The 14,147-nt window shown below is 34.6% G+C and overlaps 1 protein-coding gene across 1 annotated transcript in view; it reads left to right on the top strand.

The window, feature by feature from the left end:
- The window catches only part of LOC150096149 (polycomb protein eed-B-like), a 196,477-nt gene that overhangs the window by 64,287 nt on the left and 118,043 nt on the right, over positions 1 to 14,147 (top strand). The window contains exon 5 of the mRNA XM_090409523.1: positions 5,042 to 5,167. Coding sequence (XP_090265649.1) covers positions 5,042 to 5,167 — 126 coding nt within the window. The remainder of the gene's footprint in view (positions 1 to 5,041; positions 5,168 to 14,147) is intronic.

Raw genomic sequence — 14,147 nt, forward strand, 5'->3', positions numbered from 1 at the left:
TATGAGATTATGTGCTTGGAGGATGTTGAATATGAGTGGATTGGGTTGCCAGCCGGTTTGGAATGCTTTGTCAGCAAATAAGTTTAAAGACAGGTGCAATATGATATTTTGTGAGTAACAATATAGTGTAAACCTCATTGGACTAGTCTTCAGATTCAGAGAGATTATCCTAATAATAAGATTCAACAATAACTTCTTATCATCATCAAATTCCTGACGTGTGCCCTCAAGGGGTGTACAGGATATGATAGTACTACATGAAAAATTTACACCATTGCTAACTTCCTATCTACAATTTTCCTCCAAATTAATCTGTTACCTGTTAAGAATCCAACATTATCAGATCTTATCTTCTAAGGCACTTTTTACTGTATCAATCCACCTATATCTTGGTCTTCCTCTGAGTCTTTTTCCTTTCTACCTAGCAGAGAACACTTGTTTTGCTAATCTTTCCTCTCCCGATAATGTTTAAGTGACCATACCACCTGAGATTAGCTCTGCTAACACATTCCTGGATGCTAACAATATCAAGTTCTTTTCTAATATCCTCATTTTTAATATGGTATTGCCATTAATGCCATCTGTTCACACTCCCTAATCTTTCTTAGGATTCTCATATCTGAAGTCTCTAGTCTTTGGTCAAGTGTTTTACTTCTAACCCAGCTCTCAGATTCATAAGTTAAAATTGATTTAAACATTGTCTTGTATACGGCTAATTTAGTGTTTTGACTAATTTCGCTCTTATTCCATATAAATTTATTTAGTTGACTTCCTACCATACCAACTTTGTTCATTCTGTTGTCTATTTCCATATTTAATTTACCTGCTTCACTAGAAATCGTGCCCAAGTAGCTGAAATGTTTTACTTGTTCTATAGGTTCTTCATTCACAATGCAGTTGATATTTTCAATGCTTCTGCCTATTTTCATTGTTTTTGTCTTGTTATTGCTGACCTTCATTCCATATCTATTACAACAGTTATTCAATTTAGTCAGGGAATCTTACAGACTTGTAGTGGATTTATTTAGTACATCATCATCATCTGCATAAAGCAAAGAGCTGACATTGACATCCCCAATTTTGATATAAGTTTTAATACTATTAACAGAGGGGATAATATACATCATTGTCTGACACCAGATTTAACATTTAAACCATCTTCCTGTACTTCCTTCAATTCTAACTGCTGACTTACAACTCAAATAAAGACTAAGTATTGCTTGATATAATGCCCAATTGACACCATACAACTGTAGCATTTTGAATAGCTTCTCTCTTGGCACCTTGTTATATTCCCATGATTTCTCAACTATGAGTCTCATTGTCCAATTCCCCATTCTGATATTTGCCCACATTACTCTACTTGATATTGCCTGCCATTCAAGATTAGTCCCATATTTAGTGTTGAATACTATGGCTACTCCTTTTCCTTGATTGTCATTACCTGAATATAACATTTTGTATTTATCGTTCAGAAAAATCTCTCCAGTTTTGTCTTTTTTGTTTCAGTCACTCCTATTATGTCAATATGGTACGTATTGAATTCCTCAGCTAGCTCCATTTCTTTGCCATTCATGCTTTCTTATGTTGAAAGTACCGTTCTTGAACTCTGGTGATGTTGATTTGGGATGTGTTTCAGGATTTGTTCCAGTTTCTTACTTTTCACTCTTCTCCCTGGTTCACTGGCAAAAACAGGTTAAACTTGTTTAACTGGAATATCCCAGCCGGCATGAAATTCTGTGATGTTGTGCAATCATTTTATATTATGGTTTAAGCCAATAATAATATAATTTGGTCTACTAAATCCTGAAATTGTCAGCCCATTCTTGTTCGTTCAGTATCCAGCTAGATACCTAACAGGGTGCACCACGAGAAGGTGAGGATTTGATATTAGGTCAGAAGTCCTGGTTTGGTCTCCACATTCCTTTAAAGACAATGTGGAGTTTTCCTCTCAGTTATGCAACTTTGACCCTTAAGCACCCCAATAACTTCTTATCACTTTAGAAATTTAATTATTTTGGAATGGTTCACTTCAAGAAAAACAAGCAGTAGGAATCATTACATGAACAGCATTCTCATTCAGATCAACTCTTCAAATGAGTCGAGAAATAATTTATTTAAAATAGTATCATAGCTCTCACATCTCCTGATTTTTGATCCATTTTCTTGCTGTCCCAGTTGAAACAGTATTCACTATTTTTTGAAATTTTTCATAATGCTGAAACTGTGCCTGAACTTAAGGCTTTTTCACTAACCTTTGCTGTTTTATATTATATGTATATACATATATACACACACACAATGCATGTCCAAAAAAAAGACCAAACGTTTGCTATAAAGAACTTTATTGCTCATTTCAACATTTTAAGCACTGTTCTCTCTACTGGCTATACACCTTTCCCATCAGTTCTTCCATTGTTGAAATGCTTCCTGACACGCACTTTCTGTGATAGTGCACAGTTCTCCTATCACATTTTCCTGAATCTCCTCTATTGTTTTGAAATGACATCCTTTCAAAGTGGTTTTAAGTTTGGGAAACAGGAAAAAGTCTGCTTGGGCTAAGACTGAAGAATAGGGTGGATGGTACACAGCTAATGCCTGATGTTTTGCCATATAACTGCAAATGAGGAGCGTTGTGTGTGTGTGTGTGTGTGTGCTGGCACATTGTCATGGTGCAACATCCAAGTCTGGTTTTCCCACAGCATCCCTCAAATGCACTAAAACTTTTTGGTACAACTTTTTGTTTAGCATCTGACCACTTGATACAAATTCATGATGGACAGTGCCTTTCCAATCATAAAACACAACCAACATCACCTTGATCTTTGACTGACTCATCCATCTGCGCTTAAACCACTCATAGTACTGCGTTCAGCTCATACAGTCCTCCCTGTCTGCTTTGTTAAGCAATTGAAATGTCTGTAAAATTTTTACCAGGTTTGCAGCAAAATTTCACACACACACGTGCACATTGTTCTTCAAGCGCTTTCATTGTCACTTTGTCACTAATCCTACAAACAGCTTGTGAAAGTGCTCACTTCAGCAGATGTAACTTGACAACTAATGCTCATAGCATAACAGGGCAAATGGCAGTTTGTTGTCAAAACCTCCTGCTAGGTGTGCTCAGTAGCTGCTGCACACATTCTGTGCCAGTTGGCATGCTATTTAAAAAGTTCAGTCTCTTTTTAAACACCCTCATATATATGTGACCAAACTATGACCAGCCTGGCTGGCCTAATGGTTAGCATATCTGCTCTCCAACTATCAGGCTGTATGTTCGAATCCCACTCTGGGCATGGATTTTTGTAATTGTCTTTGGGTTGGAGATGAACTTCATTTTCCAGTGTGAGACTACTGCCCTGTTTTGAGGCCTTAAGTGGCTCGAAAAAGTTCCATGTTTGGTCTCTTGAGCAGGGTTTCCAAACTATATAAAAATACAAAAAACATATATAGAATCAATAAAAAAAGGGGGGGGTGAATCATTATCCTTCCAATTATACAAATGTACTAGGTTTTACAGATAAACCTTTGGGTGAAACCATATAAACTATTAAATCCTCATGGAGCTAAGTGTTTTACTTGGAGAGTGGTGAATGAGTGGAATAAGCTGCCAGTCTGTTGTAGGTGCCATGACTGTGAATGAGTTCAAGGCGAGGTATAATAGATACTGTGTGAATGTCAAATAGTTGTTCTTGACATGATATTAGGGCCTCCCTCAATGAGTCTATCGACTCCTTGGAGTTGCCCGTAATAATAATAATAATCTCTCTAAGCCAGAACTTGAGATGAGATATGCTGGATTTTCCATAACAGCTCAAAGCAGCAATGCCATCTGTTGATTTGGTAAAGTGAGCATAAGAATATTTTTATTTTTCTGAATGTAATCTGGACATTAAGAACTAAACCTAACGATAATTGTAATATACCATATTTCTGAATAAAAATATTAAGCTTATTTGTGAGCCACGCTTTGTATCATTGCATACTGTCATCACAACATGCTTTCACATACCTAGCACTATTGCAGCAAGTGAAAATTAGTGTATGTAACTATTCACCTAATCTACCAAATGGATGTATTTACAATCCTATTGTAAATACATCCACTTGTTGCTATAGTAGCAATTAACAGAGAACATTGTTTGAATTTAAGTACCTAGAGAGATAGTACTGAAATATATACCAATACTGTATATCATAGAGTACTTTAGATGCCATGCATTTATTCTGCAAAGAAATAAAGCAGTCGTTGATACTAGTGTAGCATTAGCGTATTTGCGTCAATTCCAGCTTGTGCTTATGCCATACATATCCATTCTGAAGGAATAAAAAAAAAAGTGAAAACTTATGTGATTTAAATGAAATATTAAAGTAGGCACATTAAGTATAAATTTTCATACTTCATTTAAATCACATGAAAGTGTTTTACTTTGCCTCTTTCAAAATGGATACATGGCTTATTTAAAGGTGTAGGGCATTAAAGGAAATATATATAGCCTGGACTAGACTAAACTGCTTTATTTTATTTTTTTTATATTGCTACTGCTTCCATGACATGTGGATTAACTCCAGTGACTATCTGAGAAGTAGGATTTTGTTTCTGTCTTATGCTGATTCTACAGGTACATACTTCTCTGATGCTGTTCCACTGAACTGGCATCCATCGTTCCTCTTCTTTCTGGTAAGTGTATAAAAAGAAGCTTATACCCACATGTAACAGTAACATGTTCTAGGCTACAAAAATGTAGCCTAGAACATCTGTGTGTAGATTTCCCCCTTCGCTCGAGATGATTTGAAATTGAGTAATTTTTGATTTTGCTGTCTTGAAAGTTGTTAGGTATGCAGTATGTTTAAATAAATATGATATTCTGTAAAAACTTGAAGTAGGTAACTCTTGTGTTGATGAGGAAAAGGGATATAAAAATTGCTGTTAGAGGAGTAAGATTTTGTGATTGAACTTCATCATACTTTTTGGTTGGTTTATGTATTCTCTTTGGAAGTAAATTTTGCATATTTTTCTATATTTCTTAATTCCTTCAAGTCAGATGAGAACTTTTATACTTGTGCTTGGTCTTATGATGATGTAACAGGATATCCATTGTTGGCTGCAGCAGGGACAAGAGGAGTGATTAGGATCATTAGTCCAGCTGTAATGCAATGCATAAAAGTAAGTATACAAGTTGATATACTGTTTTGTACATTTGTATACACTATACATTTGATTTATACAGTGTATTTCAAATTAAAGTACCTGTTTTACACAGATTAGTTACACAAATTTTACTATAATACAGTAAATTCTAAGCACTTGGCTACATTTTTATGGAACCATAAAACCTATCAATGAAATTTGAGCTCACAGTATCCAAGTCACACAGATTTTGCTGCATTCTTTTTCATTAGTGTTTAATTACTAATGTGTTTCTTTGTACATGCAGATAGTTGTTTTCCTTACAAGTCATTGTGACATGTTATAAACTAATAATTCATACATGCATTTATTTTATGATATTTTTACCCACTTGAGATTGTAATTATCCTATTACCTGATGTGAAATTGTTAAGATTAGATAGTCTGGGAACCTCTGATTAGATGTGTATTTCTTCAATCCCCACATCTAGTCAGGGCTCCCAGATCCATTTTCCATAAGAGTGGGGTCTCACATTGAAAAATGAAATTCATACCACTTAAAGACATTTAAAACATCTATGCCATAGTGGAATTGAAACACCACACAGCTCTATGTTGAAGAGCGTAGATTAGCCACATAGCCAGCCAGATTGACATATTTGTTATATATACAAAAAATTAAACTTCATGATATATCAGAACACATTTTTCCAAGACAGAATCCTATCTGTACTTCAGCTTTCTAAGTTAATATTAATAAATCATCACTAGCAGTATATCTTCACTTTCTCCCAAGTTTGACATCCATCTGACAAGCAAACATTACTACTTTTTCTTCTTCTTCCTATGGCTCTACAGCCCAAATTGAGCCTTCGTCTCCAAGACCAAGGCTCAATTTGGGCTGTAGAGTGGGCAGAACATGTTTTTCACATCTTCCATGTGAAAAACATGTTCTGCCCACTGCAACCTTTTGAACTTGATTATATTGGATATTGTAGATTCTTTATAGAGTTGATATAACTCATGTTTGTATCTGATCCTCAGAAACCATTATTATTCACCAAGCTAAATATTTTTTAAGGATTTTCCTTTCAAAAGCTGAAATCAAATTCTCTACTCTTGCCATAAATATTCAGATTTCACATCCTTATGTTGACAATTGGAAAAATTATCAATATATATATATATATATAAATACAAAAAATTAAACTTCATGATATATCAGAACACATTTTCCAAAGACAGAATCCTATCTGTACTTCAGCTTTCTAAGTTAATATTAATAAATCATCACTAGCAGTATATCTTCACTTTCTCCCAAGTTTGACATCCATCTGACAAGCAAACATTACTACTTTTTCTTCTTCTTTCTATGGCTCTACAGCCCAAATTGAGCCTTGGTCTCAAAGACAGACAGAGTTGCCTCCAGCTCTATCTGTCCCAGACCTTACTTCTCCAGTTTGGAGAAGTATATATATATATATATATATATATATATATATATATATACAGTAAACCCTCGATTTAATGGACTAATAGGGGCTAAGGGGTGTCCGTTAAATCGCAAATATTTTTAAAATAAAAATATCTGTAACATTATACTGAAATTTTATCAATATTAGCACTATAATAACAAAAAAAATGTTTTACACACAATTTTCACACTTTTAGATAATTTAATGTTCGGTGTTGAGACGCTTGGTTCAGGTAATGCTGCTTTGAAAAAACTATTGAGTTTTTTTTTTTAACTTTTCAATTCTGCTGTTTTTTTTATAATTCATCATCATCATCATCAAATTGCTGACATGTACCCTCAAGGGGTGTACAGGATATGATAGTACTGCATGAAAAATTTACATCATTACTAACTTCTTATCTACAATTTTCTTCCAAATCAGTCTGTTACTTGTCAAGACTCCAACATTACCAGATATTATATTTCTATTGTCTAAGGCACTTTGTAGCGTATCAATCCACCTATATCTTGGTCTTCCTCTGGGTCGTTTTCCTGCCAACTTGGCAGAGAACACTTGTTTTGCTAATCTTTCTTCGCCCATTCTGCTTAAGTATCTTACCACCTGAGATTAGCTCTAATAACGCATTCCTGGATGATGACAATGTCAAGTTCTTTACTAATATTCTAGTTTTTAATATGATATTGCCATTGATGCCATCTGTTCACGCCTCTAATCTTTCTCAGGACTCTCATATCTGCAGTCTCTAGTCTTTGGTCAAGTGTTTTACTTCTGACCCAGCTCTCAGATCCATAAGTTAAAACTGGTTTGAACACTATGTTGTGTTGTATATACAGCTAATTTAGTGTTCCGACTAATTTCTTTCTTATTCCATATGAATTTATTCAATTGACTTCCCACCATACCAGCTTTGTTGATTCTGTTGTCTATTTCTATATTTAATTTACCATCTTCAGTAAAAATTGTGCCTAAGTAGCTGAAACGTTTTACTTGTTCCACAGATTCTCCATTCACAACACAGTTGACATTTTCAATGATTCTGCCTATTTTCATTGTCTTTGTCTTTTTATTGCTGACCTTCATACCATATCTATTACAACAGCTATTCAATTTAGTCAGAGAATCTTGCAGACTTGTAGCGGATTTATTTAGAAGTATAACATCATCCGCATAAAGCAAAGAGCTGACATTAACATCTACAATTTTGATATCAGGTTTAATACCACATTCCTTCATAATGTGATCCATATAGATAATGAATAACAGAGGGGTTAATGTACATCCTTGTCTCACACCAGATTTAACATTAAACCATCTTCCCGTACTTCCTTCAATTCTAACTGCTGACTTACAACTCAAATAAAGACTAAGTATTGCTTGATATAATGCCCCATTGACACCATATAACTGCAGCGTATTGAATAGCTTCTCTCTTGGCACCTAGTCATATGCCTTTACCAAATCGACAAAACTTAAATACAGATCTTTGTTATATTCCCATGCTTTCTCGACTATTTGTCGTAAAGTGAAGATCTGATCCTGACAGCCTTTATTTGGCTTGAATCCAGCTTGTTCTTCACCAAGCTTTTCTTCCACAATTCTTCTCAACCGTTTCTCAAGTATACTTGCATAGATCTTGCCAGGAACACTTAGTAGGGAAATACCTCTGTAATTCTCACATGCAGTTTTATTTCCCTTTTTATATAATGGTACTATGAGAGCGCTACTCCAATCATCGGGAATTCGTCCCTCTGTCCAGGCTTTCTGAACTATGCAGTGCAGCCACTGTAAGACTCTTATACCACCATACTTCAGCATTTCTGGTCGAATATCATCTACTCCTGCTGCCTTTACACATTTCAAGCCTTCGATGGCTTTTTCTTCTTCAAGTATGGATATGTATTCCTGACTGCATGCCTGGTCAGTGTTTTTTATCACTGTGCTGTCATCACTGCTTGTTTCACTTAGCAGTTTTTCAAAGTAATTACTCCATACTTCAAGGATATCTTTTTCCGCTGTTTTCATGTCACCTTTATCATCTCTAACTCCTTTTACAGCACTCTTTCCTCCATTCCTAAGCTTCTTCAACAACCCTCCAGAATATTTTGCCATATTCTTGATATTTATTTTCTATATTCTTGCCAAAGTCCTCCCATGACTTTTGTTTAGCATTCTTGCATTTGTCTCTGTATTCTCTAAGAGCACAAGCTGACTTATATGCCAGGAACTTTTGATATGCTTTCTTCTTTTTCGTCACGGCCTCTTTAACTTCCTGTGTCCACCATGGAGTTCTGATTTTTCTATCCTTCCAGACAACCTCACCACAAGCCTCTCTGGCTGAATCCATCAGGGTTTTGTTCAAGGCTTGCCACTGAATCTCCAAGGTTTGGTTCCTGTTCTCAAACTCTTTCATTTTTCCTTCAATAATCTTTGTGTATTTTAGTCTAAAGTTCACATCTGAAAGCTGTTCAACTTTTATTCGCTTTAAAACTTTCTTACATGTCATTCTTTTCAATATGAAATTCAATTTTATCTTGCTCAAGACTAAATAGTGATCGCTTCCAATTTCAAATCCTCTGTACACTCTGGTGTCCTGCACCATGGAGAAAACATCACTATCAACAATAACATAGTCAATGAGACTTTTCTTATTCCTTGCCTCTTCTCTCCATGTAATAACCATTTAGTAATAACCGGTCCATGTCCTGAGTAGAAATCCAACAGGTATTTGCCTTGCCATTATTATTAGGTTTGCTCTTTTCTCCAAATTTTTGGACTTTCTAGCGACGATGTTAATAAACTTCGTTTTGAAGTTGCAACTTCGTTATTTAAAAGCAAATTACCTCCAAGCAATTTATCAAATGCTGAAATCAAAGGTCTAACTTCTTTAAGAAGAGATAATGATATATCTATTTCTAAGGCCGATAAAGGAAAAGCTGTTGTAATCATGAATAAGACTGACTATGAGGCAAAAGTATCCAGTATTTTAGAAGACAGATCTACCTACAAAGAGATCATGCATAATCCTACAAATTCGCAGATTAAACAATTAAATAAATTACTTGATGAGGTCATCAGTTGGGACCCAAATTATGTGGATAAATTACACACCTACTTTGGAAGATCTCCCCGTCTATATGGTCTACCGAAAATCCGTAAAGAAGACCATCCAGTATGACCAATCGTGAATTGCATTGATTCTCCTACTTACTGAATTGCAAAAGTCTTGTCTCGTTCTTTAAGTGCTCTCACTGGACATTCCAAATCCTACATAAAAAAATTCAACAGATTTCCTGGAAAAAATCAAAGCGTCTGAGTTGTTAGTCAGTTTTGACATTGTATCTCTGTTTACCAATATACCATTAGCAGACACAGTCAATTTATTATATGAAGATTATCCTCCAGATATCGCAAATATTTTTGAATTTGTTATCCATTCAGGTTATTTTAGTTGGAAAAACAAGTTGAAGGTGCTGCCATGGGTAGTCCTTTGTCTCCACCTTTGGCTAACTATTTTTTGAAACAATTCGAAGAGACTATGTTTTCATCCATTCACCCTCAACCATCTCTTTGGTATTGTCATGTCAATGACGTTTTTGCCATTTGGTCACATACTGAAGATGAGCTTTCTACAACAGATAAATAGCCTTCATCCTCGTATCCAATTCACCATAGAAAAGGAAAATTCTAGTACTTTATCATTTTTGGACATCCTGCTTACTCAAACTTTTTCTGATACCTTTATCTACAAGCGTCTTTCAAAAGCCCACATTTACTGGCAGATACATTCATAAAAAGTCTGCTCACTATACATCTCAAAAATGTGGCATTCTTAAATCTCTAATTAATAGGGAACATAAAGTTTGCTCTTTACAACAAGAACTTCCATCATTAAAAAGTTAATGGTATCTAATAATTACCACCCTAATCAAATCCAACAGATAATTGAAACTTATGTTCCAATACCTAAGGTTTCTTCAACAGTTTGCAGATTTCCAATCCCCTACATTCCAGGAATCTCTGAACCTTCAGGTTATTTTAGTTGGAAAAACAAGTTGAAGGTGCTGCCATGGGTAGTCCTTTGTCTCCACCTTTGGCTAACTATTTTTTGAAACAATTCGAAGAGACTATGTTTTCATCCATTCACCCTCAACCATCTCTTTGGTATTGTCATGTCAATGACGTTTTTGCCATTTGGTCACATACTGAAGATGAGCTTTCTACAACAGATAAATAGCCTTCATCCTCATATCCAATTCACCATAGAAAAGGAAAATTCTAGTACTTTATCATTTTTGGACATCCTGCTTACTCAAACTTTTTCTGATACCTTTATCTACAAGCGTCTTTCAAAAGCCCACATTTACTGGCAGATACATTCATAAAAAGTCTGCTCACTATACATCTCAAAAATGTGGCATTCTTAAATCTCCAATTAATAGGGAACATAAAGTTTGCTCTTTACAACAAGAACTTCCATCATTAAAAAGTTAATGGTATCTAATAATTACCACCCTAATCAAATCCAACAGATAATTGAAACTTATGTTCCAATACCTAAGGTTTCTTCAACAGTTTGCAGATTTCCAATCCCCTACATTCCAGGAATCTCTGAACCTATGGGTAAAATTTTAAAAAAGTACCAATTGATTCCCACTTATATTCCTACCAACAAAATTTCTTCCTTATTGCCTTCTACAAAAGATAAACTGTCATCTCTGTCTTTGGCTGGTGTTTACCAAATTCCTTTCGAATGCGATGTTTCTTATTTTGGACAAACTGGCCGTTCTGTGGAAAAAAGAATTAAAGAACATCAATATTATATTGATTACAACAAACCTCAGAAGTCTGGTCTAGCACAACACAGTATTACCACTACCCATAATATCCAGTGGGATAAAGCTATTCTCCTTTATAGATTCAGGTTCAAATATGGACGCTTCTTTAAAGAAAGTTGTGAAGCTTTTGAGAGAGAGAGAGAGAGAGGCAAAATGATTGCCTCTCTCTCTCTCTCTCGAAGATCTGGGAGACTTTTCTTTTATGTGATCATTAAAAAACTAATTATCTTAAATATTAATTATTTATTAATTTCTTTCATTTCCTAGATCGCAACGACATTGTATTTTAATAGGTGATCCACCGAATGTTTGTTACTTGTATTCTATTCCTATCTGTTGGTAACACTGAAGATGTACTATTAGTTTTAGTACGAAATATCTACCTTATTTATTAATTAAAGTTATTACCGTGGACTTACGTGTTGTTTTTAATAATTATACTTAGCCATATGTCCCTCTAAAAATAGGGTGTTAATTTTCACATGTGACATACAGACTAGAAATTTTTTCCGTTAAATTGAGGGTTTACTGTATATTTGTAATTTAGCTTTCCAGTTGATATCTTTTGGGGCTAAATACACATGGGAAAGAGAGAATAAAAAGCCTCATTATTCCTAAATATTTGAATTGTTCCACTTTTTTTTTTTATTTCAAGGTTTACACTTGTATCTGTTAACTGATTCTGCTAGCATTAATTGTTTTTTTTAATCCTGTCTCATATGCTGATTTTTCTAATTCCAAATATGTTTCTTCTGCTTTCTGTTTGGTTCTTGATGTCTCCATTGATTTGTTTATTAATGTCTTTAGTATCCCTAGCAGTGATCAGATAATGTATTACAAAGCGAAGTAAAAACGTATTGGAGCTAGACTATTTCCTTGTTTTGATCCTTGAGTTATTGAGAAGGGATCTGTAAAATCATTTTCTATTTAACTTGTGCTTCCAAGTTTTCCCATGTTAATCTCATAAGTCTTACTAACTTATCTGGTATTCCAAAATGTGTCATAATGTCATATAATTTTTCTCTATTAATGCTATCATATGCTTGTTGGGAAATCAACAAAGGTCTGATTAATAATTCTATCAAATTCCCAAAGTTCCTCTAATAATTGTTTTTAACTCTGTGTATTCTGATCAAGTGTAAATCTGTTTTTCTTGAAGTCTACTTCAGGTCAGGAAAGACAAATATAATCATATGATTAAGGTCTCTTTTTTTTTTTTTTTCCTGAAATGGTGACTATGAGACTTTCCTACCTGCACATATTAAAGAATAAGATGATAGCAGTTTTGGATAGTTGACCAGAATGGTTTATGCAAGATGGTGTGCCTTCTCATTTCTCAATGCCAGTTCAAAGTGGTTAAACAATGTCTTCCAAATGACATGGAAGCATCTGTAAGATCTAATCACCTGTTGTGATGTTATTCATGACATGATCCATCAAATACAGAAAAACATGGTACTTCATCTGCAAAAGCATGTAGATATTGAAGGAAACCATGCTGATCAGATCCTTTGAAAATAAATTTTCTTTTACATGTTTCCAAATTTTTCAGATGCCTTGCCATGTTTCTACTTTTTTGGGGGGGTACTGTGTGTATTTTTCAAGTCCTTAATGCACACAGGACTTGAAAAATATCCATGGCAAGTGGATTTTAGTACCTGGTAAGTAGCAGACTGGACGAAATAATTATTTTTTATTGAATAAAAAATAAATAAATAAATACTTCTTCAACCACAGAACAACACCCTTAAACACTTTATGAAATTCCTGTTGACTTACTGGGACATTTTAAGAAAAGTAGGCAAGTGTATTTTTTGTGTGGCAAGAAAGATTTTGCATAATTTGTCGAGCCCTGTGAGTAAGTGCATTAATTCATTAACTGACACTGGTTTAAAGGATCTGAGGAAAGCATTCTGCATTTGATTCATCTTAAAATATGAGTTCTGTGGTGCAACATTTTAATATGAATTTTTCAGAATCCATTCTGATGATTGTGCAAATGCTGATTTCGTTAATAACATTCATGATCAGGTAGCCAAATAGTTTCCAGTTTTTTTAGTATCATTTTATCTAAATTTCATTTTATTATTTTTTTTTTTTAAATCAATAAGAATGTTTAGGTTTTCTTGACTCATGACTGGGAATGTTCTGGAATTTTCAATACTGTATTTATTATCTTTGCTGAAATAACAGTGAAAATAAATAAAGTAATTTTAGACCAAGTAGTTGAATCCTGCTGTACCGAAGCTGTTTGCGAATGCCTTAATTCTCGTGGGAAGGCTTAGACGTTGGTTATGCATTTTTACTAAATAGCTTAAGGAAATTACAATGTATGCTAGGATATACATTAAAATAAATTTTAATACACTTCCAATATTTCGGCAACGTCACGTCGCCATTTTCATAGGAACTTAAAAAAAAAGACACGTGCACGCAAGCACAACACACACAGTAAATGAGGACGAATCAGGAAGCTATTCTTTCTCTTAAAAGTCTTGATGGTGCCCATAGTGAGCAATGTTGGTATTCTTGGCTGATTGGGCTGAAGGTCTTCTGATGTAGGTTTCCCAAATTTGGGGCAGTCTCATGCAACCAAATTTGTTGAGGTTTGGATTGTTTCTTAGGGCTGAGGCTGATTCCATGAAAACCTTTTCGTATTTGAATTTACCAGAGTATTCAGCATCCCAACAATGTTTCCCAAAC

This window comes from Typopeltis vanoorti, chromosome 19 (assembly GCF_054136105.1).
Source record: "Typopeltis vanoorti isolate ZY-2024b chromosome 19, IOZ_Tvanoo_1.0, whole genome shotgun sequence".
NCBI classification, from domain to species: domain Eukaryota; kingdom Metazoa; phylum Arthropoda; class Arachnida; order Uropygi; family Thelyphonidae; genus Typopeltis; species Typopeltis vanoorti.